Source organism: Toxorhynchites rutilus, chromosome 3 (genome assembly GCF_029784135.1).
Source record: "Toxorhynchites rutilus septentrionalis strain SRP chromosome 3, ASM2978413v1, whole genome shotgun sequence".
Classification (NCBI taxonomy): Eukaryota; Metazoa; Arthropoda; class Insecta; order Diptera; family Culicidae; genus Toxorhynchites; species Toxorhynchites rutilus.
Genome location: NC_073746.1, coordinates 248,637,383 through 248,665,214, shown reverse-complemented (window position 1 = coordinate 248,665,214; position 27,832 = coordinate 248,637,383). Strand labels below are relative to the sequence as shown.

Genomic DNA, 27,832 nt, shown 5'->3' with positions numbered 1-27,832 from the left:
GAACATATCTAGCGCATGAATCAGATGAGCTAATGAGTGAACACAGCCACTAGCGCGCTATTCACTAGAGCACACGACACGGAAAACCGACCATATGATCAGCCAACGCGTCATACTACGCCGCAAGTACAGCGCGCCCACGCCAGGTCAACAAACATTGTTTCTTCCCATTGGCAGCAAGTGTGGCGTATTTTCCGTTCGCTTAACGAAACGTAGTCGGTCACAGCGAAACGGCCAGAAAAACTGCAGCAAAAATCGGTCCGAGACTCCACTTTTCCTTTGTAAACACACCAGCGCGCAGCACAGTGGTTGATGGATTCGAGTTTGCAAGCCAGCCACACGCGCATTTCACGCACACACGCCGAACTCTCGTGCAATCTCGTGCGACTGTTTTTCACGGCAAATCTCTTCGCTCCCTTTAGCTGTTGGGAATTGGAAAAAATCACCGAGCACCGTGAAAATCACGAAACTCGTTCAGTTGGCTCGAGGCGGTGATTCTGCACGCGTGGCGCAAGTGAAAATTCCCCAAGAAAAGGGAAAATCTGCAAATTCACATATCGAAACAGAAAAAGTGCAAATAACACATATTGAAAATTCACTAGTTGCACCTTAGTGAAACAAGTGAGAACGGTCGGTATGGGAAGTTTTGTGGAAGTGCAAAATAACATATCAAGTTAAAGTGCACTAAACGGCAGAAGATAGATTTTACTCCACATCAATGTGAAAATAGGTCAAATGTCGATAGAAGAAGAATGTCACCTGCGAAATGAAGTTACACAGTGCGCGCTCGTCTAATTTTACTCCTGAAATGAATTGTGACAAAAATAATGAAATAAATTTCGACTTTATGGAAGTTTCGCCCTAGTTTTGTTAGTGCAAGAAGAAAAAAAACTCTAATGCTAGCAACGATCGAAATCTGGGGAGGTTAATTGTCCTCCATCTTGTCGACGGGGTTTAAATCCATCTGCCAACCACACACACTCACACATCAACTGGATTACCGAACTGAAGAAAAGAAGAAAAAAAGTTTTCAGCCTCAGATGACGTCAACACGTGCAAATTGGAAAATTAATAATGGCTCGCAATTCATCGAAGCCTTCAACGCGAAAATGATTGGATGGAAAATGGGACCATATCATCCCAAAATTGTTGCATCAGGTGGTGTCACGTAGAAAAAGGTGTTGAAAAGCAGCAATTATGAAAGCAATACTTTGAGTGAAAATACTAGATCTTTGTTTCCATCACACTGTAGCTCCGATTTTTGCAATGTGGGCGGAAGAGGATTTGAAAAAATGGGAATTCACGTTTATAGGTGGGAGGAACAATGTGAGCGTATTTATTGACGGAATTATGGAGATGCAGTGGAACCCTTCCATCTGATGTACGAAAATAGATTTGTGTCGTTGAATGATTGAACTAATTCATTAACATCTCTAGTAGTGCTTCAATGAATATAATGGAACGTCGACTCCGACGAAAGTTTTTCTTTCAAACAATCTTTTCTTGGTCTCCTTCAAACTGAGAATAAAATATAAAGAGGTCGAGGATGGCACGAGGATATGTGCCATAAGATCAAATACAGTATAGGAAAAAAAATTCACTCCTATTCAATTTTCAAATTTCCTTCAAATGTGGATTATTTGCAAAATAATGCAATACAATTTATCAAGATGTTTATTTTTCTATCGATAAAGAGAAATTTAAATCACAGTCATGTGAAATTATGTTTGGAAGAACAGTAAAAATTAGGCAAAAACGTATATCCACTGTATTCTAGAGATCCACTTAATATTTTTGTGTGACCACGTTTGACATGAATGACAGCTTGACATGGCCTTGGCATCTATTCAATAAGCTAAGCTGTAGTTTTTGGTGCGTTTTCGTTCCACTTAGTTGCATCGAAACAAATGTTCTTAAGGTTGGGTTAAGGTGTTCAATAAACAACTTTTTTCCTTTGTTCCGTCAATGAATTCGAGTTCTTCGACGCAATACGATGTCATTAAACCATGAACCATGAAACATGACAAACCATGACTTTACCTGCACAGGAAACGGTAAAAAATAGTTGAGTCACTTGGAAAATTATGATGTTGCAATAATTTACTCCATATATGACTGTTGGCTTCAAACGCTCCCTTTTAGGATTTTCGCCGGTCGCCATTTGCGTGTGAAACCATCGGACCCGGATAATATTATCCTTGGCTTATCTTATAAAATTATCTTCTTATCATCAATTTTCCAATTATTGTGATCCTTTGCCCTCTTTAGCCATGTTTTGATGTTGTTGTACGTTCAATTTTCGTGATGAATTCGTGCATTGTTTCCGGGTTGAAAGTGGCGTCATAGTACAACACATTGCAAGCCGGATGAGAAGAAGAAGGGGGTTAAAGTAATGTATATTGTTTTCTTTTAGGAATTATGTTTAGAAATAAATTTTTCAATAAGTTCAAAATAATTTTACAACATGTAAGTCTCTTCAATGATTATTTGAGTTACGAAAATAGTGTCAATCCACCTAGAAGTGCGATGGAAATGATTATATTTGATTTTGAAATATTAAAATATTATAAAAATATTTGAAATGATTATATATAAACGGTTCGCAGCTTTCAAAAATATTTGCAATAATTGTCAAGATATTACTAATAGTCACATTCTCCGTTTTTGCCATGACCCATTTTTCACCCCCATCGACGGTATATGTTTTATTGCATAACATTATACCAACGACCAAAAAATACCTTTCCCTTTTTTTCATATTTTTGATATGTAATGCAAAAAAAGTCTCAGCTTTCCTAAAACCATATAAAAGAGTTCTTCCCTTTGATCTTGGTCTCTTTGATCTTGATGCCTCAAAAAAGAAATCCGCCGGCGATCTAGCTGCATGCGACGGGGCATTATCATCCAGTAAAATCATTTCGTGTTGCCAGGTCCAGTTGTTTTTGGAACAGAGTTTTCGATAAAGTTAACTTTTAACAGTTTCACCGGTTGTCAAAAGATACCAGAAAACACACAACGTTGTCTGCTTTTTGAAACTATCTGGCCTCACAACTCGAGGCGGAAAAGACTTTCTTCTATACCTAACAAGCAAAATTCAACGAATGCCGGTTCCCGGTTTCGGTCGGTCTAATCGTATTCATCATGATTGCAACTTTTAGGACCTTCACATGATTATCATCTGTATTTTTGCATCATAGCAAAAATGATGTTTGCAAATCGTATTTTGTAGGCACACAAACCACAACTTTTTTATAAAAAACGGCAACAGCTGCAAACGAATTTCAATTGTGATAACTTGAACGAAAATACAGCGCATATGTTTATTCTTGGCTCCTGTCACAAAGTGTTTTGTTCCACCATTCACCAAGCAGCGGTAGTTAATTTATCGTTTATTTTCAGAACTATTTTTCTAAAAGAATTCCCGCTGTGAACATACAAGTTGAATCATCCAGACACGTTTCCACCTGTAACCTATGCGCCACCCGAGCAGAGCCTCCGCTTTCGCGCTGTCGATCCAACACACACATCTCGAATTTTCAAACGAAAAATTCATAGAAATGTTCATTCCCACGAAAAACTACCCTATCCAAAATATCAGCTAAATCGGACTTCATTTACCAGTGACCCACAGCCGTCAACGTTCGAGTTTTTTGAAAACCGAAAAACCACCCATCGTGGTTTTAAAAAAAGGATGCCAAATGTTTCGAATTGCATGAATAAATGAAGTCCACTTGAACTGATATTTTGCATAGTGTAGATTTTCGTGGAAATCAACATTTTGACGAAAGTCCCTTTTGAAAATTCGAAGGTCACTTTTTCCATTGGCACTCTAATGACCAGCTTGTGTATTGTTTTCGCGAAAACAATAATGCATCAACCATCATCAACTGCTTCCACAAAACCACAACCACGTCGGTCCTTTTCGGAGTCACCAAAAATTCTACTCAAAAGTTATTAATATAATTTTTTGACATAATATCTAAAGTGATAAACAGGCGCAAAGTGTTTTGATAAAATAATTTCGTAGCCCTACGTTAACAATGCGATCTTGTCTTTGCCATCCCCTAACGATTTTTTTTAGTGTCAGATTTTAGAAGCCACTTCTCTAATTCATAGAAACAATTGATTCTCTTGAAAAGCTTAAACAATGTATCATTTCAACTCTGCACGTTTTGCTGCCACCTGATGCTTCACGATAAATATTAGAGAGTTGTGTTCAGGACACGTCGTAACCAGTATCAATGCCACGCATAAAAACAACAAGCCTCAGCCCTGGATTTGTTTTCTGTACAGAACAGTATCGACTCTCTGAAGGCATTTTTCTTTCGTAATTCATATCATGCCAAACCGCTGTGTATGATATCATCATTAAAGAAGATTATTAACTGATCGCTGATTGGGGCAATACTGGGTAACAGAATGGCAGCAGTGGGTTGAATTATAGTTGAATTCGCCCATTTGAATCATTCACGGGCTAGGGAATCAAAATGTATAACATTTCATACAAATTTTGCACAATACATACAATTTCCGATTCGATTGGTATACGAATCATCAAAACCCGTGCGCAACATAAATTGTTGTTAACGTTCAAACGTGACATGATTTCGGATTCGGTATCCTCAATTAAAAAAAAGTAATGTTATGTCAAAAAACAAACTCTTGGTCCTTGTTGGTACATTTATACTCAATAACCGTCCTATGGATGATTCGAGTAATTGTTCATTAGCAGAGATGCCAATCTTCCTGATTTTTCAGGATTTCCCAGACTTTTTAGCACGCTCCCTGATATCCGGACGAACACTCAATTTATCCTGATTTTTCTGCAAGGTTCCTGATTTGTTCTGATTTTTGTACTCTTTACATTATTCGTAATAAATATACTGATTTCCATGCCAAAGTTTTCTGATAGTTCTCCGGTTTGCACTTTTATATATCTCACATTAAGCCAAATTATTTAAATGCAAAGCTGTATGTATTTCACTTTTTTATCTCTACCCTCAGTGCTGAACAGTGCTGAAAATTTCATGAAATCAGATTTTCTGACGAATTTATTACATTACAACGAGATTAAGTTCAAGGAACAACATTGCTTTATTGAGGATAATGTGTATGTAGATGTATCCTAAAGTTATTAATGTAGAAATACGTTTCAGAGTGTAAAATTACTCAAGAGAAAATTTTTGAATCCACAGTCAATATAAAAACACTTTATATGTAATTTGTTCGTCTGATTCAATGCAGAATCAACTTCAATGATGGGACTATGGTAAATATATCAATAACGGTACTAAATATAATAGAAATTACGAAAAATTCCACATATATTCCACTGGTGATATGGTTTCCTCAATTTTTGATTAAAGATTCATTCCAAAGCATGGATGATGAATTCAGTGAAAGTTTGAATATTGATTTCTCTGCAACTAACTGTAGTGATGCTGTAGATTTTTCGGAAAAATATAAACGATCAAAAAGTCAGGCGAAACACTCGCATTTCCGCTTATGCGAGGATTTATACCATGCTTATTAATTCTTTTACATATCCGGTCTTCGCCCGAAGGGAGATATACTCTGTTTCTGGTGGGATTTGGAATAGATTCTTTCATTCCTCCTGATTTTCTTAAATTATAGTTGGCAACCCAGTTCACAAGATTTTTTTTGAATTGTCTTATATCCGATGCAATACCCTTGTTGAGGTTGCTCTAACTTTTATATTTCGATATTTTTACATGACATCTAAATACAAAACAATAACATAGTTTTGAAAATCTCACATTATGTAGAGTCAGGTATGCACTTTTAAATGCTGAATCTAAACATTTTTTTATGTTTGCCCCAGAAAGAACGAGAAACAAATGCAAAGCGCGTGTTTTGGGGAAGTTGAAATATTGACAAATTTTGCATCGCGAAATGTTTGTCTTAAGAAGTTCTAAAAGTCTTCTGAAGACAGTTTGCATGTAGAATTTTAAATATAAAAGATAGAGCAAAAAAACGGTATCTTTCATGGTGACCCTGAGGTGACTTCGTACATTTGGCTGTAGCATTCCAACGAAATCAAATATCGAAAAATCCTTTTAGGATAACATTTCTGAGGGTATTCTTGGGTATTCTTGAAGGTATAATACTTCCCAAAAATACAAGAAAAAAATTTCGATTTTTTCGATCTTCCAGACCGGGATCCTTAAATACACCTCCTGGACCATTGTGTACTGTCATTGACCATCTGATGCTCGTTGATGGCGATTCCCATGTATTTGTTTTTGCCAAGCAAGCAGTCAGAAAACAAAACTCACCGCAAAGTAACGCTTACTGCAACCAACCAGACCAACATAATCGAGTGACATTCACCTAATTATTTTTAGGTCAGACACGTAAACAGGTACCATACGGTTGCTGAAGTTGTCGTTTTGAAATTATTGAGTCAAGAACAGTGCAAATGCCGTGCGCTAGACAATCATAATTTTCCCACCCAATATCCAATCGCTCTCGTGTGTGATGACTACTCTGAAAAACTCAAACCCGTGTGATGGGAAACGACAAGTAGTGAAACGGTACAGTGATAAGTAGGAAATGCTTGCGTCGTATATTTGCCTTTCTAACGCTGGTGGTTTTGTTTTTTTTCTATGTCCACTGCGCGCTATTTTCAGAAAGCATTCTGCAGAAGAAAAAAACAAACGATTCATCGCCTTAAAATATATTTTATTACGAATGATTTCAGTCCGCGTCACCGTTCGATGGTGAACGTTCAAGGCACACTTTTTCTTTCGAACGCTTTTCTTTAAACGCGTCATGCGAGAGAATTTTTCGCCCCTTTTTCGCTTCTAACGGCGCATCATACGAAGAATAATTGTATTAAGGAGTAAAACAAATCTGTGAAAAAACAAGTACTCACGAACTGTTTGTGTGTGTGAATGTGTGTGGCCAAGATTCGGTTGTATCACCTGTGAAGAAAAAAAAAGAGGTAACGACAAAATTAAGATCCTCGAACATTCGTGTGTTTGCTTCGTAGATTCTGTGAGTAGTGGTGAATCAAAGAACTCGATGATTAAGCTGTGGTTGATGAGAAAGTAGCGCAAATAGTTTTAGTCCATACGATGCCAGTGAATGGAAGTAATCGACCACCTTGGTTGAAAGACAGAGTTGAGACAGTGAACAGAAACGTACCGCCGGCCTGGGCACGTAAAACCTCAACAACTACAGCACCCTCCGTTGAAGCGAAAGATTCCAAACCTCCAACAAAGTCGTTAGAACCAGACGGCAAAACGGCTCCGATAGTAACAAAACCAGCAGTTCCTGCCCCGAAACCACCGGCCGCAGCCAAAGAAAATGGTGAACCAGCGAAGACAGCCAAATTGCAATCCAAAGAAATTAAAGTACCGATCGTGATTCAGCAAAAGAAACCAATGCCTCCTCCACTCACCAAGTCAGAACCGATGATCAAAAACACGACCCCTCAGATGACAGTTCTTCGAGATCCCCTTCCAAAACCGAAGCCTAAACCAAAAGAACCATCACCGGAGTCCGAGTATGAAGAAGAGGAAGATGAGGAAGAGGAGGAGGAGGAAGAAGAGGAGGAGGGAAGTACCGAGTACGAAACGGAAACCGAATCCGAAGAAGAGTCACCGCCTCCTCCTCCACCGGTAAAGAAACCGGAACCTAAACCAGCGCCAAAACGCGAACCATCTCCACCAAAGCCGAAGCTTGCCGTTGAACTGAAAAAAGTTGTTAAACCTCCGGAAAAATCGGACACCGAGAGTAAGTCCTCGGAAAAATCCGAAAAATCGTCTTCTCCTGAGCCGAAAAGCTTTATCAAACCACCACTGAAGAAAGTGATCCGACCACAGGTAGAAGCTCCAAAAGAGCGCTCAACATCACCCGAGCCGAAGAACTTCCGCATCAAACTGCGCAAGGTGCCATCGAATCTGAAAGCTCCCCGCGTTAAGGAAAAGCTGCCCGAAGTTCAACTGAAGAGGGTTGAGAAACCTCTGCTGGAAAACGTCTCGAAAAAAGAGGAAGCCTACCCGCACAAGCCGTCGATGTTGAAGTCGGAGAGCAGCAAAAGAAGTTAGTATCGAACTTATGTTACTTTACCATAATGTTAGTGATAAAAATATGCGAATGAATGCGATTGACACTTAACTATTCAATTTTGATTGTGTTTATAATTATGTTGAACGAGAAAATGACAAAAAAAGATTATTGCTTTGATAGTTTTCTTGTAAGTTCAGGCATTTACCCGGTTATATTTGATAGCTTCGATCCCATGTCTATAGTGAGAGCTGCCGAGAAGATGTTAAGAATCAATGGGAGTCGTGAAATAAAAGTAAAAAGTATTTTTTGACGCCATTGGTGTAATTTTGATTATTGGTGATCAAGAATGATTTTTCACCGATTTTCCATTTTCCAGGAAATTATGAAAAATCGAAAATTCTTCAAATAAAAAACCATTGACCCTAACCAGCATTTTTCTTCTCGTATGAGGTCACTGGATTTTCCCTACATCACAATATGTGCTTTTTTATCAAAGTAATACCGTAGAAAAGTTCACAAATTTTTGTATTTTATTAGGTTTTATCATATGTTAGGTTATGCACCTTCCGCACATACTAGCTTTAAACCGGATTTATTGCCCAATAAAGTAATACAAAATTAAATTAATTGATGGATATTGAGCTATCATTTACTGCAAAAATATTACATGAAAACTTATCAAATTAGCTGTTCCATATCGAACAATGCGTGTAAATTTATTATATTTTTATTTAAAATTAAAAAAAAAACATTTTCCAAGAAATTGTGAAAAATCGAAAATTCTTCAAATAAAAGAACCATTGGCCAAAACCAGCATTTTTCTTCTCGTATGAGGTCACTGGTTTTTCCCTACATCACAATATGTGCTTTTTTATCAAAGTAATACCGTATAAAAGCTTACAATTTTTTTGTATTTTATTAGGTTTTATTATATGTTAGGTTATGCACCTTCCGCACACGATCTGGCGTAGTGGTAACATCCATACCTCTCACGCTGAAAAAGACGAGTTCAATTGTCACTCCCGACATTCTTCCAAAATGGAAGTAAGAAGTGACGAACCAGCCAAAAGTGTTGAAAGTCACCATAATGCAGATAAAAAAACCTTCCGCACATACTACTAGCTTTAAACCGAACTTATTGCCCAATAAAGTTATACAAAATTAAATTAAATTGATGGTTATTAAGCTATCATTTACTGCAAGAATATTACATGAAAACTTATCAAATAAGCTGTTCGATTTCGAACAATGCGTGTAAATTTTTTTTTTATTTAAAATTTAAAAAAAATAGTATAAAACAGAGAAAAAACATTTAACTAAGATTTCGGTTGACCAAATTCTAATCATCGGACATCTTACGCCAGTTTATCTTCAACAGCTTCAGGTTCAAACAGTTTTTTTGAGTTTCTTTCGGCTCCGCTCGACGATGGCTCAATATTTGTAGATTGGGTGGTGCTCTTGCGTGTTGGGAAGGTTCTTGTATTTGTTCTTGTGTGAGATTCTCCATCTCCTTTGTTTTGTAATGGCAGGATGTCAAATGCGGCAAAACAGCACGGAACAATTTTGTTGCTTCAAGAAAGGCAGCAGACATTTTTCCTGGTACTCGATCATCTGAGTTTTATGGTTGACGGCCCCGGTTGCAATGAAAATGTCGCTTTTCAAGCCACAGCTACAGGTAACCTGCCAAACCAGACATTTATTGATGAATTTCGATAGTTTCTTATGCCAAAGCTTTTTGAAGTCCTGCTCCGACATCTATTTGAAGCCTTATCCAAACGGCTCGTTTCGTCGTTGATCACTACGCAATAGAACATCGTCAGCATCGTTGATTACGTCTTCCGGAAACGTGTTTGGGCCATCTTTTTTCGTTTATCATCACGATTTGGAGTCATTATCTCCTTATAAGTCGATAATCCGTATAGTTGTTTAGCTCGGTGAACGGTTGTGATGACACTTCCAGTTTGTTTGTGCCTTTCGGACGGAAAGATTGGGGTTCAGCTTGAAAGGACTGAACACTCTGGTCGACAAACGTTCCCCCAACACTTTTATTGCGTTTGTGATAGTCAATTTGACCACTTTCAACGATTTCGTTGGGGGTCTCCGTAGCCACATTGGTTGCGCGTTCGCTTAGTAAGCGATCGATCATGAGTTCAAAACTCAGGGCCCCCATTGACCATCTTTTTTGTATTGTTACAGAATAACTACGTCCACGCAACAATCATCAGCGATGAAGATCGATCCACGGTCGAAATAAGATCGATTCATCCATACAACTGCTCTGCTCTGCAGAAATATCGGACTGCTGTTCTATAAATAACTCAACGATGGATCAACGACTGTCTCCGCTGTCCAGTCTTAACTGTGGATCAAGGATGGAAAACAAGGGAGCATGATGTGATTTACGATTAATCGCAAACTGCACAGATCGTAATCTGTGCAAACTGCGACTAACTATTAATCCTCACCCATCATAACCAAATGATTTTCTCTTGGTAACTCTGAGTTGACCAAAGCATTGCTAGACTGAAACTAGTTCGAATAATTGAGTTACTCTCCTTCCTCGTTTTGCTATCAACTCCTAACAAGAATTTGCTCCATGGGAATGAGTGTCTCTATGACGTACGATTCTCGCTCTCTCATCCGGGCGTTCAATTTTCCTTTCCGAGCGCGTTTACTTCGATGAAACTGGGTAAAATAAAAAAATGCGCTACAGCAGATAGGACGACTTTAATGTTTCATGTTTCACAGAGGATTTCTCAGATGGTGTTTACATTAATCAAGAGACTACAAACAATAATCCCCCTCAAATCACTAATTTTATGAGTTAATGTAAATGCGTTATTGGCCAAGGCTATTACGACATCGAACACGTGGTCTTGCGAGATATATTTTTCCGCCAGCCCAAATACAGACCACTTTTTTCGGGCCTGAGTAAACTGGTGTCTAGAAAAGACCTTGATTACTTGAATTAATCAAAAAACATAAATTAGCGCAAATATGTCAACATGTGTTTTTTTGTTTAAGCACGTAAATATTTGTTCATAATTTTTTTGGATTGTGGCACTCTACATAATTTGTATGCAGATAGACTATCCACAGTTTGTGGGGGAATGGAATACTCATACAACTCAAATGGATAATGATTATCTGCTATCACAAAGCTGAGAAATTTTTTGACGTTTTGTTTTACTATTGATTCATTCAAAAAAAAGCTTTATTTTTAAATGTTTTCTTATCCTGAGACTGGCTCACCAAATTGCACTGCTACTAAAACCGTAGGCTAACTTCAAGGATATTTTTTATTCATTTTCGGCGAATAATCAATAGAGTGCCGTGTTATGAAACATCAGAATAATAGCAAAAACAATATTACGATCATAAGGTGTTGGACAGGTTATTCCAGACGACATTGGAATATATTCCATCTGATCATCTTTAGAAAGGTTAATGACCTTCAAAGGATAAATTTATCTTGGGCACATTGAATTGATGTTCATGACTTCCAGTCGGACGTTTATTCGCTCTGATAATAATTGTGTGGTCCTCACAAAGCATATATTCCAATGCCGTCAGTTCACTGAAATTATTTGCATACCGTTTGATGATAAGGTAGGATGTTGATAATAATTTGCTGCGATACCTATTGTTCCAACAGTATTCATTCGACAATATGAAGACTGAATACCTGAAATTATCCAGATTCTATCATGCAAATCTGCGGTCAAAGCAGTATGTACACTTGAGAGATGCAACAAGTTTGAAGGGATATAAAGAAACATTAGTCGTTCGACAAATCTACTGCCACATATGTCGGAAGTCCACGATACATGAATATCATACGTCCATACTATTTCATTACATTTATTCGCAACGAAGAACGTAACCACACGGAATTGAATTAATCAAATATGTGATCCGTTTTATCTACAAAATAAAAAAAGGGTCTGAAATTCAATCGAATTCGAAAGGTGTTTCGTGAAGTTACTAATTGAATTACTGTTGGAAAAATTATTTGGAGAGAAATGTGAATGTTCAGAATTATTGGAATCTAAAAACGATTTTGGGCGGGATGAGATTCGCCCAAATCTGCTGGTAATAAAATTAATCCATTGCATCCATTACCCGTCTGCAGTTTATCGGGCGGGAGACGACAGCAAAATAAAATCGACACGAGACTGAGTCAGCCACTCACTGCGGTCTGTGCAATAGAGAATTAAAAATCCCTCGATGAGTGTCGTAAGATTTCAGTTGATCGTCTCTTGTTACACTTTCCGATCAAGAACTCATCATCCGCTCTATGGAATGGGATTAATCGTTTGTGGCTTGCACTCACGATCAAACTTGAGTAGTAGAAGTAATGCTTCGAGAGTGCAAGCAGTGGGGATTCCGCTCTCATATTGCTTTTTTGAGATCTTGGTAGCTCACCGTTCCAAGTATTCTCTCTGTGTACATATGAAGAATAAAAGAGCCTCGCCTGCTGGGGGTGATTTAAAAACATCCGACTAGAGGGATATACTTATTCATTGATCGTTGAATGTGATTTTTTACCATCCCTGCTGTGGATAATGGAAGAACAGATAGAAAACTCTTTCGCCTAAATGGCTACTGTGTAAATATGTACCATTTGCAATGGTATAGAAGGGAATACTCTAACGTCGAAAAATGGCAACTGTGTAATGTGCTAATTATAGATATGATAAATATGTGACATGTACATGATTAAAATTCGGCTCTGTTACAGCTAAAATGCTAATGAGCCTAAAATAAACAAAAGGGATAAAAAAACCGTTTCGTTGAATCGACGTTCGAAAAATGCGAGCAAAATTTTTGATGTGTTGCTCCTCTTGCTAGGACAACATTTTGATAGCTGAAGAACAAATGACAAAATCAAAAAGTCACAGGAGGGTTGTGTCTGAGACACGATCGCATAGTTGACGTAGGATTCCGTTAGGCTATCTGTTGATTTTGGATATTAAACTTTTTGATAATGATTTGGTGGCCCTAAAAAGGACCGTTTTGTTTGGTTGTTGGGTATTGTCTGTTCACTTCTCCAGTGTTTACCGAGTGATAATGACAGAAGGATGGTAAACAGTCGTTGGATGGTGCGTATCAGATACAAGATACTCAAGTGGACGAGATATGATGCAAACCGCCCTCTGTAATTCTAGACTAGATACCTCCTGTGATATGTATGGATGAAATAAAGAAAAAAAAACTCACCAATGTATTATAAGACAATTACCAATACCGAACACAATTATCAATTTTTCTCATCAGTAAAAACATGCAACTTTAATATAGAGAAAACATATTTGAAATGGAAAAGGTAATTTTCATTAATAATTTTTACTTTCTGAGTGTTTATTCAACCCAATGCGAATTTTAATTGGACTAACAATACCTAAGACTATATGTAGAGCATATGGGAAATCACTTTTTCTAATATTTCTTCACTTTTACAATTTTTCTCGTCGTATAAACTTCCTTGGGTGAAAATTAACACAACAAAACAGACAGCTTAAACCAAAAGACCCGTTCTCGAGCGGGAACACACCTTGGTTTTTATTTATGAAAATTGAAATAAATCGTTTCATATATCAAGTTATTTTTAACACAACTGCTACCATATACAATTTTACACTTACACTTGTGCTAAGTTTTTCACAATACACGATCTGTCATTGATATGAAATTTCGAGAAGCAACCAACATTAAAGTTCCATATTTAAATTTTATTTGTTGGAATTAATCGTATCACTCACTTTACTTGCAATACAAAAATGCCCCCGACTTGCATATATTTGAAATGCTGATTTCCCCCATGCAGCATGGTTTCGATGTCTCTGTTAGAGAACACATTTCGGCAGGAACAAAAGATCCCCCTACTTTCATGTATTTGCAATGTCGATTTCCCCCATGCAGCTTGTTTTTGATGTCTCTGTTAGGAAATACATTTCGGTAGGAACAAAAGTTCCCCCTATTCTCATGTATTTGCAAATCCGAAATCCCCCAGGCTGCTTGGTTTAGATGTCTCTGTTAGGGACCGGCCGCATGTGTCGTCAATTTCGACCAATCAGAAGTGGTTATTTCCGTTAGGATAGGGGTTGAGATTTTTCAATTGTTCGATAGTTAGTTTCATGACATATATTATTTTTTTTGAATATAAAAAATTGTTATGGAGTGCCGAAATCGATTGACGCGAAAATTTCATCAATCCATCATGAAATGACTGGGCAATAAACGTTTGAAATTGGACAATTTTCACGATTTACTCGATTTTCGATTTTTAATTTGTACCCCAATATGTTCCCGAAAGACGTAATCCTACGTCAAAAACGATAAAATGAGGAGAGTTCAAGTCTTTGTCAGCTATTTTCAATATTGAGAATTCTGCGATACTGAAATCGTTCTGTATCCATCTGGAAAAGTAGTAATTTGAACACCAATATGGGAAGCAGGCCTGAAAAAAATCGCAACCAGTGTTGCCACACGTACAGATTTATCTGGAATGGTACAGATTTTTTTCGTTATTTTTGGTTCAGATTCTGTACGGTACAGAATACAGATTTTGGTCAAAAACTACAGATTGGTACAGATTTTTTTCCATTTGTGAAATTTCTTACATTTGAACAAAGCAACATTGAGGTACATGATGACTTTTACGCCGCAGTATCGCTTGGTGTTGCTGATTATAAAAGCATTTACAATGCAATGATTGATCAGTTCCATATAGACAAAATTCCTTATAAGGATTGTCTGAAAGGGTTCGCGTCGGACGATGCGACGCATGTTTTGGCCCAGATCAACAGATCAAATCGTTTGTTCCAGGCTGAAAAACCTTAATTCACGATGCTACATGAAGAGCTGAAAGATTTTTATTTGATCATTCCCACTAAAATCTGCGAGGAATCTCACGTTGTTTCAATATCCAATGCTGTTAAATATGAAGATCATTTGAAAAGCGACAACAATTTTAGGTTGGAATAGCAGCAGAAGAAATTATCAGAACAATGGACAGCGGAAGGCAGATCATTTCAAAGGATATTTGTCGCAATTTTTTCGTGTAGCTGATCAAACAAATGAGAAAAAGATTCGATTCCGATGATTCGACGTTCAAGTCTACGGCAATGTTAAATCCCAGAAACTTTTCCAATTTGACAATTTGACAAATCTCATTAACGTTGTGTTGAAAGCGTTTCCAGGATTCTACAATGGAAATGTACAAGATGTGGAGAATTAATTCTGTAGCCTAAAGATAAAATTACTCCGTAAGAAAATCACAATTTCAGAAAACGAGCATGTGCAGGGTTGGTGGACAGAAAACGGATGCCAAAAAAGAATCGACGGTTCGCTCGCCTTTTCGGCGCTTCGATCCCTTGTTTGTAACATTCTCACTATGCCTCACTCCTCGGCAACTGTCGAGTGATTTTTTTCTGAACATAATCAGAACAAAAATATGCTTTGAAATCGGCTCAGCAACGATACGATCAACGCCATTTTTAGATCAAAGGATTTGGTCAAACATCGTGGTGGCAGCTCGAAAATAAAAAAAATGATAGTATGCAATCTGAATTCGAAAAAACTATGTATAAGCATCATCAAAAAACACGAATGACTTGCAAATGTAAATGTAGTATTTGTAGTAAATAAATGAGTATTTTGTAATGCTAATAAATAATTTTTTTTCTCTACAACGGAAATTTTCGATGGTAAAGATTTTGTGAAAAAAAAGTACAAATGAGAACGATTTTTGACGCCTCTGGTAATGATTTAAATGTGGCAACACTGCTCGCAACGGAAATGGAAATGATTATAGCAATCGTTATTCTAACGCTACTTTGAGGACACCTGTGGACGATCCCAAAATGAATGATGAGTTTGACTTTGTAAAAAATATTGCCCTATTTCATAAGCAATCTGTTAAGGATGAGGACGAGTGTAAGCAAAGATCGGACACTATACGGCAGAGGGTTTCGCGAAAAAATATATTGCCAGGACGGGAATATGCTCTCCTTTGTGACATGCTGAAAAAAATTCAGCCAAATCGGTTATTCAAAATGGCATCACTGATTTCACCGAAGGGTTTAGAAGGCTAGACTGAGCTGGTTTTCTCAGAGCACCGATAAGCATGCTGGTTTCTACAAAACATGTAGTAAAGACGTAATGTGTCTAGGAGGATTGAAGGTTTTTTTTAAAGCATGCTGCGACTGAGAAGCTCACCAGGAGTCCATTAGACATTTGCGAAGCAATCCGTTCAATTTGATTGTCGACGAATCGACAGATCTGTCGAAGAAATAGTCACTAGCCTTAAGGTAGCCGTACACTGTTTGTCCGGAGGTCAAATAATTGACACTTTTTGACTGATAAAGTTTGGTTTGAAATTTGTACAAACACTATTTTGTTTGCCACTCTTCAATTATCAACAGTGGCGAATGATGTCAAACATCGAACATGCAAAAAATTCCACTGGAATATTTAAAGTAACCTAACCATGTATCGACAGGTTTGACGAGCAGACCGAAAAAATATTTTAGGCTTCCAATAACTGAATATTTGCTTGTTGTGTTTTGTCGAATATATTCGATCAGTACTCGTTGATCAAATTTTATCTGTCAAAAAGAGTCAAATATTTGGCTTGATGGTTGGTTGTGATGATGGTTTCGTTGTTCACGGGAGACAAAATTGCAGACCAAATTTATTCGATTGGCTATGGGGCTGATGGAACAAGGACCATGACTTCACTCACTTGGCGCTTTGCTTAAAAGAGATTGTCCATCGTTTTTCATTATGAAGTGTATTTGCTATAGTTCTGCCTTATGCTTTTCGTATGCGTGTAAGCATATTCCAGATGAAATTGAGCAAACCAATAGATGTCTTAACTGCAGTCCCTTGCGGACTAGTAAATGTGATGAGATTCAGGAAATTCTTAAATTAAAACCCTTGAAATTGCTTCCTCCATGCGCGATTAGATGGCTTTCACCGGAAAGAGTGCTTGACAGATATGAACCACTCCCAATCTACTTTGGATTTGTGGAACATATTAATCATGTTGAAAACGCCAAAGTGGTAGACTAATTTTATTTTGACATTTTTGCCATACATTCTCAAAGTGATTAACAACATGAACAAGCTCAAAGTGAGAGCCCTACTGATTCTTCACGACTTTTCAGCACGGTATTTAATCTGAATAAAGTTGCGTTCGATCGACAAAATTACGAAAGCTTGGAAAATGTGTAGGTTAGGACAACGGCCGAACTACTCATTAAGAAGTACGTAAATTATGGAAAAATATCTGTTGATCGGCTCAACGAATTTAAGGCTAATGTAATGTATCATCTACAAAAACTCGGTTACGATAAATTTGACCATGCTGGACCCGCCCAATGTCATCGGAAGAAAACATCAAACCATTTTACCGCTTACTGAAAATTTTCCTAATCTGGTTCCCAGACAAATGATTTAGCCAACTGATGAGAAATTCAGAAAACTACGCAATGGTGATTTTCAGATTATTCTACGGATGAACGAACCAATGTAGTCATGTTTTGCAACTACCCGTGGCAATCCCGCAATTAAGAAAATTTATCCCAAAAGTTTACTGAACACCGAAGAAAGTGGTTTGGTGCACAAGATTGCAACCATCGAGTTTAAGTATAATGCGTCGATATATGAGATAAGAAGAAATAACTGTTAAATCATGTTTTACACATCAGATTCATGATTGATTGATTGTGTTGAATGATAGATAATTTAAACGTTTGCAGTTCTAGTCCTGAGAAGGTCCCTTGTGTACAAACTCAATCCAAACTCCTTCTTTGCTTGCCTTGAAAAAGATACTTAATTGTCATTGCTTGTCAGCAAACCGTGTCCGCTTCCAAAAACATCAAACGACGTTCTCGTGAAAATATTCAATAAAATTCGCAATTAAATATAAAAAAATCCAGAAAAATCCAGACTTTTGATTTTTCAACATCCAGATTCTAAGGCCGTGGAAACTAGGCAAGGAATCGACTCCAACTTCACCGAACATAATCCTTATACGATTGGTGAAACGCATGAACTTACACAGTAGATCCTAAATAGAACGCTTACAGTGAAAAACCTATCAAATTGTTGCATGTTCAACGAATTTAAGCAGATTTTTTGCCATCGCTCTGTGATCGCGTTTTTTTTACATAAAATAGACTCCCAAATTAATATTGTACATTTTCAGCAGCCCTAAAAAAGTTGAAGTTAACCACTAATTTTATACCCGCGTACGCAATCTTATTTTTACGTCCATATAAAGAGGAACGGAAACATGATATCTGATGCAAAAAAGAAGTTACCCCAGCAATGGACGGTTTATTGTCTACCCATCGTGAGCTCAAACCAACTTACTTAGACATTTATCAATTATGCTATAAAAGTCCTCGCGTTAGTATTAGTAATTGGCGTGCAAAATAGCGCACACACACACTGCACGCTATTTGATACGTGTTAGTAATTTTAATGTACGATACAAAAGAATCTAACTCACCTGTAGCGTTTGTCAAACCACGTTGAACTCAAACATCGATGCATGCACACGTACATGGGAGAGAGAAAGAGAGGAACGAATTCGTTTTGGGGGAAGTCACTTCAAAATGCAATGAGGACAATTTGACTGGGAAGAATGAAATGATATAGTCGAGTCGGTAGAGGGAGATAGCGACTTAACACCCGACTGACTGTTTAGTCGTTTTGGCGGAGAAACTGCGTGAAGAAGCCAAAAGTCATTACTAACTGAATACGGATATAGTCAGTCAGATAGTCAGCTGACTATCCTCAGTTGACTATGACTATGCAGAGCCCTGATTGTTACTGCCTTATAACAGGTTAACAAACCGCAAAGTCTTTAAATTAGTAAGAACTTGGTATAAATAAGACAAAAACTAGAAATAAATCTTTGTTTTAAAAATTTGGCAATAGGGGTCTAAGTTATCACTTAATTCTGGCAAAGGGGTCTATTGCCTAACATAGCTTGAGAACCCCTAATTTACCCGATAAAATACACAATGCAAAATATTAGCTTAATCGGACTTCATTTAGTAGTGTTTCAGACGTAAAAAATTGAGTTTTTTGAAAACCGAAAAATTACCGGAAATCAGGATTAAAAAAAAATTTATGCCAAACGTCTTATAATTGCACGAAACGCCGAGATTTACTGTTATTGCGAAAACTTTTTAATAATATGTGCAATTCAGTTTTGTTTACAGTTTTGAGAACACTTCTAAACAAAGAATAATATTTATTTATAGCTAACATAAAATAATATTTATGACTCACATTATGTATTTAAAGCAAGTATCCACGTTTTATTACACTCGGTCTCTGATGTTTTTTAAACAACATTTATAAGGCTTTAACCCTTCAGGGAATCTCGTATCTCACTTTAAGTTGTACGCAATAACAATAATATATATACACTATATACATAAGTATATTCGAGACTCACTCGAATTCTGCATGAAAATACGATTGAAAAATTCACTAATTGTCTCTGATATTTATTAGTAATTTATTCACTTTGATAACAAAATCTTTGTTTTCTAAACACATACCCACAATGGAAATTTTTTACTGAAAAAACTACAAAATTAACCATCATTCTACATCTTCCAGTTCCTCCACCTCCGCCGATGCCCAAGACAAACGTCCCACCGCCACCTCCTCCCCCGCCGAAATTGGCACCACCGCCAGATTTCAAAAAGGATGCAATTTCAGATAGGCAAAAACAGGTGGTCGACAAGCTGAAGTAAGTTGTCTACTAACACACACTTGATGAACACATCAATCATTTATGAAAAACAGTATTCCCTGTTAGAAGTGGGAACAAAAAGACTGTCGCCGCTTATCGCTTGTATAGCATGTAACAGTGTAATCGTTAGAATGACGACAAGGCTTGGCTGTGCAACCATATTTGTTGAAGAAGCAGACGAATCCATCATTATGCATGCCACATCCTTCCTCAAAAATCGATCGTTTGTCATAAAATCCTCTAATAGAATGATAGACTTACCATACCCCTGCATCAACTGGACTAACCACTAATCAACTCAACACCTATTTCGATTGCAGGAAACGGCCACGCAAACGACCGGACTGGTCCGACATGATGAAAGAGGTGGAACAGGGTAGAAAACTGCGTCACGTTGAATGCAATGATAGGTATTGTGAACTATTGGATCTCTGTTGCTTAGTGTCAATTGTCTCGTTACTCTGTTCCCCTGATATGACTCAACCACTCAAATTTTACCATTTCAGATCGAAACCGATTATACACTCAAAATCGATTACAAAATTCGAGGATCAATTTATATTTGAAACTGAGAAAGCAACCGCTCACAATGTTCTGCTGAAGGAGATCCAGTTCGGCGTCAAGTTGAAACCTACCAAATGTAACGACCGTAGCAAGCCAAACCTGGAGGGTTTAAGAAAATTCCGTCGACAGATGACTCTGGAAGAGCAGCTGGCGAAGTCCGAGTCCAGAGCCAATCTGGAGGCGCCTCCGGTCGAAGAGGACGAGGTGGACGAAATGGACGACATCGACAAGGTGCGTGATGACCTGCAGAGTACAAAGCAACTGCTGGCGATGGAATTGCGTAACAACGAGGCTCTCGAGCGAGAAAACAAACGACTACTGCAACGGGTGCAAAATCTGGAAGCCGAACTGTCTAGGGAGCGCTGGAATCCGTTGAGCGGAGAGGAGAAGAGTGCCATCACAGGGCCGGATGCTGGCCTAATACAATCGCTGAAGAATGAAGCCCTCGAGGCACAGCAGCAATCCAAGCAGCTAGAAGAGAAATATCAGACTGTAGCGAAGGAGCTCGACACAGCGTACAAGCAGTGCGAAGAGCAGAAACGTAAGATAGGGGATTTGGAGAAAAAAATACAGGTGAGATAGGATAATCATTCCTCGAAATATAAATTATAAATACAGCCATTCCATGCCAAACGGATATAGTAGTTCTCAGATAATATAGATCATCAGATAACTTTTGAACTACTGGACCGTTTCAGATGATCGACATATCAAATTAAATATATTATATTTGTTTTTCATAGTTTACATGCTTTCGGGACCAAAATATGCTCATATTTTTTCTTGAAAGCTGAGTTTTTTTTACATGAAATATCCAAAAAGTTGAGATGTGATTTTGATCGTTTTTGAATTATACAGAGTTCTTTGTTTCTGATGTTTGCATGACAAACAACAGCTTCGCTCCAAATAGCACCCCTTCGTATGACCGATCACGATCCGAGAGTATAATATTAAAATCGTTAAAAGAGATATCAGTTCTCATTTCAATATTAACCGCATAATCTTATTCTCATTCGCTGCGCTGCAATCTCAACGCTTGTGTATGTGGTTCGAAATGAACAAGATGGATGAGCGACAGTCTATGTGAGCTACAAAACTTTTTTAATTCAACAAATTTTGATACGTTGTCTTGCGTTGTCGGACTCTTCAAAATGGAGATATGAGTTTTTTAAAAAAATATCAAAGGGCCTGGCCGGGTATGGAAGTAGAAAGTGCCCCTAAACCAATACACCCCAATACATACTCTATGGAAAATATTGTATAGGGTCCTCAATAAGAAATTTTGACTATTTTTTGAACCCCTACGAGGTTCAACAAAGTATCTATGGTAAAAAGCGTACTTTTCAATTTTGTGCATGCCATTCTCGATAGCTTCGAGATAAATATTTGAAAAACATACTGAAAGTGTATCTTACTATGGTATAACGAAGAATATTATTTTTTAAAAATCATTGAAAATTTAAGTACTACAAAAAATCTTGAAATATTGAATTTTTTTTTAAGATTTGAGATTCACTACTACTCTTATTCGTATTTGAATCTGATTCTGTACCTTTCCTAGATATGTGTTTTTTTCAGAATTTGAACAGTGTTGCGCGATACAAAAAATATACATTTATAAAATTTTGATATTTTTTTTAGAATTTTGAGACTTAGTACTGGTTTAATTTCTATTTGAATATGTTCGTATGTGATTTTTGATATTTGTGTTTTTTTTTCAGAATATTTCAAGAACTGCGCCCCGCGAAAATATCCAATAATTTAAAAAAAACTATTTTGTTAATTTTCTATTATTTTGTTATGATCCAAAAATCTATAATTGTGTTGTATTCATGTGTTCATGAAAAGTGCCTCCAAATCTTATCACCAGCGCTATGGAAAATGGTGTATAAGGTACCAAATTAGAAAAATTAAGTAATTTTTTTGAATCCCTATATGGTTCACTATAAGAGCTGAAGTTAAAAACGTAGTTTTTCTTTTCTTTTCATGCCATACTCAATAGGCTTGGAAATGAAAATTCGAGAAAATACTCAAAGTATGTTATTGTGTACCATGACAAATAAAATTTTTCTTCTGGAAAATAAAAAAAATTAATATTCAAAAATTTCAGAATTTTTTGAAGGCGATAATACGAGGGAAGTCCTAGCCTACAAAAAAAAAACAAAAAAAATTAAAAAGTGGCGATTTATTTCTCAACATAGTCTCTGTTTAGCTCGATACACTTGACCCAGCGATGCTCCAACTTCTTTAGTCCATCTGAAAAATACGTTTTCTCGAGGTCTGCAAAGTAGGCCTCCGTGGCGGCGAAGACTTCCTCATTCGACTCAAATGTCTGCCCGACGAGTGACTTTTTCAAGTTTGGAAACAAAAAAAAAGTCCCACAGGGCTAAATCTGGAGAATACAATGGATGGGGCAGCAGTTCGTAGTGCAATTCGACCAATTCGGCCGTGGCGAAGGCGAAATTTCCATTTTTTTCCATTTTTCTAAAATCCGCGGACACGCCCGCGTCCACACAAGATCAAAACAAAACTACGAGTCCGATTCGGCTGAAATTTTAACAGTAGCCATTTACGAGAATGTACTACACGATAAGTAATCTCTCTTGCGATACTGACACCATCGGGCGATGAGGCTAAGTACTTATCGGCCCGCCCTCGTATAAATTTAGATGATAAAAAAATATTTTCATTGAAAACGCAAATTCCCGGTATAAATTTGACAGAATGTATTACATGATTAGTGAACATAGAGTTGTGAAATCAAAATTTCCAATTGTGATAGTAGAGCGGTTAAATCTTTTGTAACAATAAACATTTAAAACACCAAATTTCATATAACACCTAAGCACGGACGAATGTAACAAAATTTGTATAAAAAAAATAATACCTAATTATTTTCCACAATCTGACCAAAAAAGTCACTGATAGGGGGTATCCACTTGATGTCAGGCCCGGACTGCATGAGCATCTCCCAACAAAGCTTTCTCATCTTTGCCAAAAGACAGGAGACGTAACAGCAGCTTGCAGTAAATCAATTATTTTAAAATGTTTTCGTTATTTTCACCGTCTGCATTTTTAATTTTTGATTAATAAAATCATAAATTTAAATTCATAAGACTAAATATATCAACATCTGTTCTATTTATAGGATTATCCAGTTTCGTAGAGAAAAAAAACGGAATGTCAACAAAAGTTTGACTTTTCGATGGTAATTTTATCATTGTAAGATACTATGAGTATACTATGATACACTATGAGTTTTTTTTCTATATTTTCTTTTCCAAGCTATTGAGAGTGTCGTGAAAAAAATACGTTTTTAGCCATAGTTCTTATAGTGAACCATACGGAGATTCAGAAAAAAGAAATTTTTTATTTGCGTATTGTTTCAAAGCGTTACTGTTAAGATTTGGGACTCTTTTTACAAATACAATACAGTAATAGATTTTAGGAAAAATTTAAAAATGCTAGAAAATCACAAAAAATGGGAAAAAAAATTAAAACATTATTGGATATTTTCATACCACGCAGTTCTCGAAATATTCTGAAAAAAAGTTCATCCGTATCAACACATATAATAAATACACAAACAAATAAATGTGTATATTCAAATATAAACTACACCTTCAATAGGTCTCAAAATTCGAAAAAAAAAATCAAAATTTAGAAATATATCTTTTTTGTGCCGCGCAAACACTGTTCAAATTCTCGAAAAAATCGCACATACAGTAGAACCCCGATTATCGGCGAAATAGTCTGGCTAGGACACCGCGCATAACGAAAATCGCGGATAACACGATGAACGACTAAAAATGAGGTAGACAAGATATTTCAGCATAAACTATGTTTTATCAATACAGAAATTATTACACTATCCATCGGTAGGGTCGTGTACACCAGTGATAAGGTAATGTGAAAGCCATGACCAAAACAAAAGAGCAAATGCATATCTATCACTGACAAATCTCGGGAAGTTCTATAGAATTACTATGGAACTCGCTTTCGCGGATAATACGCATTCTTATTTAGTACCCTATACAATATTTTCCATAGAGTGGGATCTGTTGGGGGCACTGTTTACTTCCATACCAAACCAGGCCCTTTGTTTTACGGTGTTTTCTTAATCGATGCACCCCTCCGTTTGAACAGCGGGTTGTATCCATCTGGCACTAATATAATTTTGATGCGTAGTGACGTGATTTTGACGCTGAGGATCGGACTACCTTCCAGTAACATAAGAACCCGAAGTATACTGCGAAAAAAACAGCAGCATTCTTCCGATCGGCCCGAATCAAACCAATGGTGTGTCCACCCCAAGCCCCGACTTGAATCCAGGCTCTTGAATCCGACTTGAAGGCTCGGGACCTCCAATACCTCCGGAACCTCGTGGAGAGTATGCCAAAGCATAGTCAGTTGATTATCGAGACCAAAGGGGGTCATATTGACTATCAATTATTTGTTTTTATTTATTTTAATTTTTTTTTTCAAATGAACCATGAAGTGGCTTTTTAAATGTCATACCCTAAAAATGCCCATTTAGGAACAAGTTTTTTTTGTTTTTTCTAAAAAAATAAATCAACCATACTGAAATGACACAAAGGTCAACTAATTACCTACTTTTCCGTACTTTTCCGACTGGAATACTGAAAAGTTAAAAAAAAATCAAATACACCCAGTTTTTTTTCACGCGGTTTTTTCACAAGGTTTGTTTTACACGGATTTTCCAATTAAGGTGGGTTTTTTCACGCAGGTATCGCTTAAAAAACCTTAGCAATATCACTTATCTCTCTCAGCTCACATTTCTTCTTTATGCTCCCTCAGAGCATGACACTAATCAGTGCTTGCGACGGAAATTAGTGCCGCACTCTATCACGATGCTTACGTTGATTTTAGGTGAACTTGTTTTTTTAAACGGATTTTCGAATTAACGCGGTTTTATTACGCGGTTTTTCCATTTAACGCGGATATTTTACGAGGTACGTATCCCCCGCGTAAAAAAAACCTGGGTGTATTGGAACACTTTGATTTTAAATTAGGGTGGATTTTGTTTTGCGCCCCTCACTGTATCTCGACAATGGTTAGTTCTAGAATAAAACGTTTATATAGTTTTTCATGTAGAATAGTATATGGATTCCATTTTTCATAATGCTTTTCTCAAATATATACAATTTTGCTAAGTATTGAAATTCCATAAATTTCCAAAAATTTATATCTCCATTCTAAGGAGTCCGACACCGCACCACTATATGCCAATTGTTTTTAAAATTGTATTCAGATATTGAATAATATTTGGTAACTGTGTTTTTAAAATGTTATTTTTTCTTAAACATTTCGTAAATTTTCCAAAAACTTTGCCGTACATTATATTCTAATCGGATGTCTGGATTTTGAGTTACACTTTTATCAAAAAAAAGAATATTGAGTCTGATTGAGTCATATGAGAATAAAAATTTTGATTTTGAATGGTTGCAACCATATGTAGAAGGTTTAGAAAAAAACGGAGAGGGTCGGGCCAAAATATGTCGTTTTTCGGCTGATTTGGCGTAGATTTGTTCGATAGACACCCTAATGAAAAACATAAAAAAATACAGGTCTAATATTTTCCCATAAGAAACATAACTACCATTATTTACGAAAATCTGAGAAACACTCTATCGGGTAGGTAGATCCGTGAATGATCGAATGGCATCGATTTCTCATAAAACTTTGATGCAATATATTAGCCAAGCGAATTTTATTGGTATTCTGTTAATCTATCGATATTCTATTTAGAGGAAATATTCCTCGGCCTCGCTTCTTCCTTCTAACTGACAAGTTTATTCCGACCACATTTGAACCTAATCGTTGGAGTGTTGTGTATAAATTACAAATATCCGAATAAAACTCGTATCACCCGAACAATTACATCGATCACATTATTCATTCCAAGAGCAAATCTCAGTGTTCATTTCGAATCTAATACCGTTTCATACATTTTTGTTGGACTTTTCGTACAACTTTAGAGCTTAACGGATGATGACTACTATTTGAATGAGCATCAGGTAACTTATTTTCAGTGTTTTTGGTTTTTGAGCGTTGATTGTTTCTAGATGTAGACTGGTCTTTGTTGCAATACTGAAATCTGTACAAAAACAGAATCGTATTCTGTAGTTTTTTCTGGTGCAACTGGGTACAAAGCATATATAACATTTGGTTGCGCGTATCCACAGGGTATCACCGATGGCGGTGGCATTCCGGCGCGACGAATCAGCGAGGCTGCTCAGAAGGAAAGTTCGCCGGAGCTGGCCCCAGAAGAGGAGGAGGAAGAAGAAGAGGAGGAAGATGAGGAGAAAAAGGCCGAAAAGGTGGCCAAGCGATTGAGTCGTGACGTTAACATGCTTTCGGCTCGGCTCATGCGACTGAAAGAAAAGCAGGAGGAAAAGCATGCCGAACGACAGGCTCTAAAATACGCCATGAAGACCAACCAGTATGCGCTGAAGTGAGTACTCCAAGAATTCTTATATCAACATTGCAATAATTTCTAAACACAAATTACAGGAACGAGCGCAAGAAGTACAAAAAGTTACAAAAGGAAGTTGAAAAAATGGCTGCAATGATGAAGATGGAGGACGAGGAGGACGATGCCGAAGGACAGAAAGAACCACCTCCGCCAGAACCGGAAGAGGAGGAAGAGGAAGAAGAAACCGAGGAGGAAAGTGAGTCTGAATCGGAATCAGACAGCGAGAGTGAGAGCGCGAATGAAGCTGAGGTAAGTTTCTTTGCAAACCAAAAATATTCTCAAAATACCCCTAACAAAATTCTTACTACAGGATGCTTCGGACGAAAAGAAGAAAGCAAATCTTGAGCCTAGAGTTAAGCGCCATGAAAGCCGGCTAGCTTCGTTGAAGAAGGGTAATTATCTACTGCAAGCAAATGTGGATCGCATGAAGGATGAAATCAACAAAACCCGTGAAATGTGTTGTACGCTACAATCAGATTTAGACTCAGTCATTGCAGATTTGGGCTGAAAAGTAATCGTTCAGCTAAAAATATATAAAAAATTCGACATTTATCGACATGAATCAACTTGGTATAAAAAAAAGATTTGCGTCGCAGATAATTTTCTGAAGCACAAACCTTATATTATAATTTATCACTAGAAAAAAAAACAAATATTTCGTTTACTATCATTCATTTGAAACCACGAAACGTTGAAAACATCGTAGAACTAAAGCCGGTCTTTGACAAATGAGTATTTATTTTAATGTATTTTGACTAAATAAAGAAGAAATCAACATACCTTGTACATGAATTGACTGCCCCTTTTCAATATTGCACTATTATTTGGGAAACTATTATCAAAAACTATTGAAATCGCACTTACAAAACAATAAGGTTGAAGCAACCAATTGTTTACAGCTACTTTACAAAATAACTGTTATTCTTGGATAAACAAACCTGAGACAAACAAACAAAATC

At 37.0% G+C, this 27,832-nt stretch overlaps 2 protein-coding genes across 7 annotated transcripts in view; one reads left to right on the top strand and one right to left on the bottom strand.

The window, feature by feature from the left end:
- Positions 1-27,832, bottom strand: part of LOC129774740 (trichohyalin) — an 80,566-nt gene extending 52,734 nt beyond the window's left edge. Inside the window, exons 1-2 of one of the 2 annotated variants that reach the window (XM_055778665.1) lie at positions 27,654-27,832; positions 6,896-6,944 (exon numbers count right to left, since the gene is read on the bottom strand). Coding sequence is in view for 1 of the 2 variants with exons in the window: in XM_055778664.1 (XP_055634639.1) it covers positions 27,654-27,662 (9 nt within the window). In the remaining variant the exon portion in view is untranslated. The remainder of the gene's footprint in view (positions 1-6,895; positions 6,945-27,653) is intronic. The other variant, XM_055778664.1, reaches the window with a different exon arrangement.
- LOC129774739 (titin) lies at positions 166-27,665 on the top strand. 5 transcript variants are annotated; one of them, XM_055778660.1, is made up of 9 exons: positions 166-258; positions 7,013-8,067; positions 19,678-19,810; positions 20,134-20,223; positions 20,320-20,950; positions 26,377-26,415; positions 26,584-26,852; positions 26,912-27,122; positions 27,184-27,665. In XM_055778660.1, exons 2-9 carry the CDS (start codon positions 7,098-7,100, stop codon positions 27,379-27,381), a joined length of 2,541 nt encoding a protein of 846 aa, XP_055634635.1. In that variant the 5' UTR covers positions 166-258; positions 7,013-7,097; the 3' UTR covers positions 27,382-27,665. The 5 variants fall into 5 exon arrangements, with proteins under 5 accessions (XP_055634635.1, XP_055634638.1, XP_055634633.1 ...); XM_055778658.1 differs by lacking the exon at positions 166-258 and adding an exon at positions 279-630; XM_055778659.1 differs by lacking the exon at positions 166-258 and adding an exon at positions 279-634.

Bases quoted from the DNA above. Each gene is read 5' to 3' on its own strand.
- LOC129774739 (XM_055778660.1), top strand. From the start codon at position 7,098: ATGCCAGTGAATGGAAGTAATCGACCACCTTGGTTGAAAGACAGAGTT. The intron at 8,068-19,677 runs GTTAGTATCGAA...TACATCTTCCAG, and splicing joins GTCGGAGAGCAGCAAAAGAA to TTCCTCCACCTCCGCCGATG. The intron at 26,853-26,911 runs GTGAGTACTCCA...CACAAATTACAG, and splicing joins ACCAACCAGTATGCGCTGAA to GAACGAGCGCAAGAAGTACA.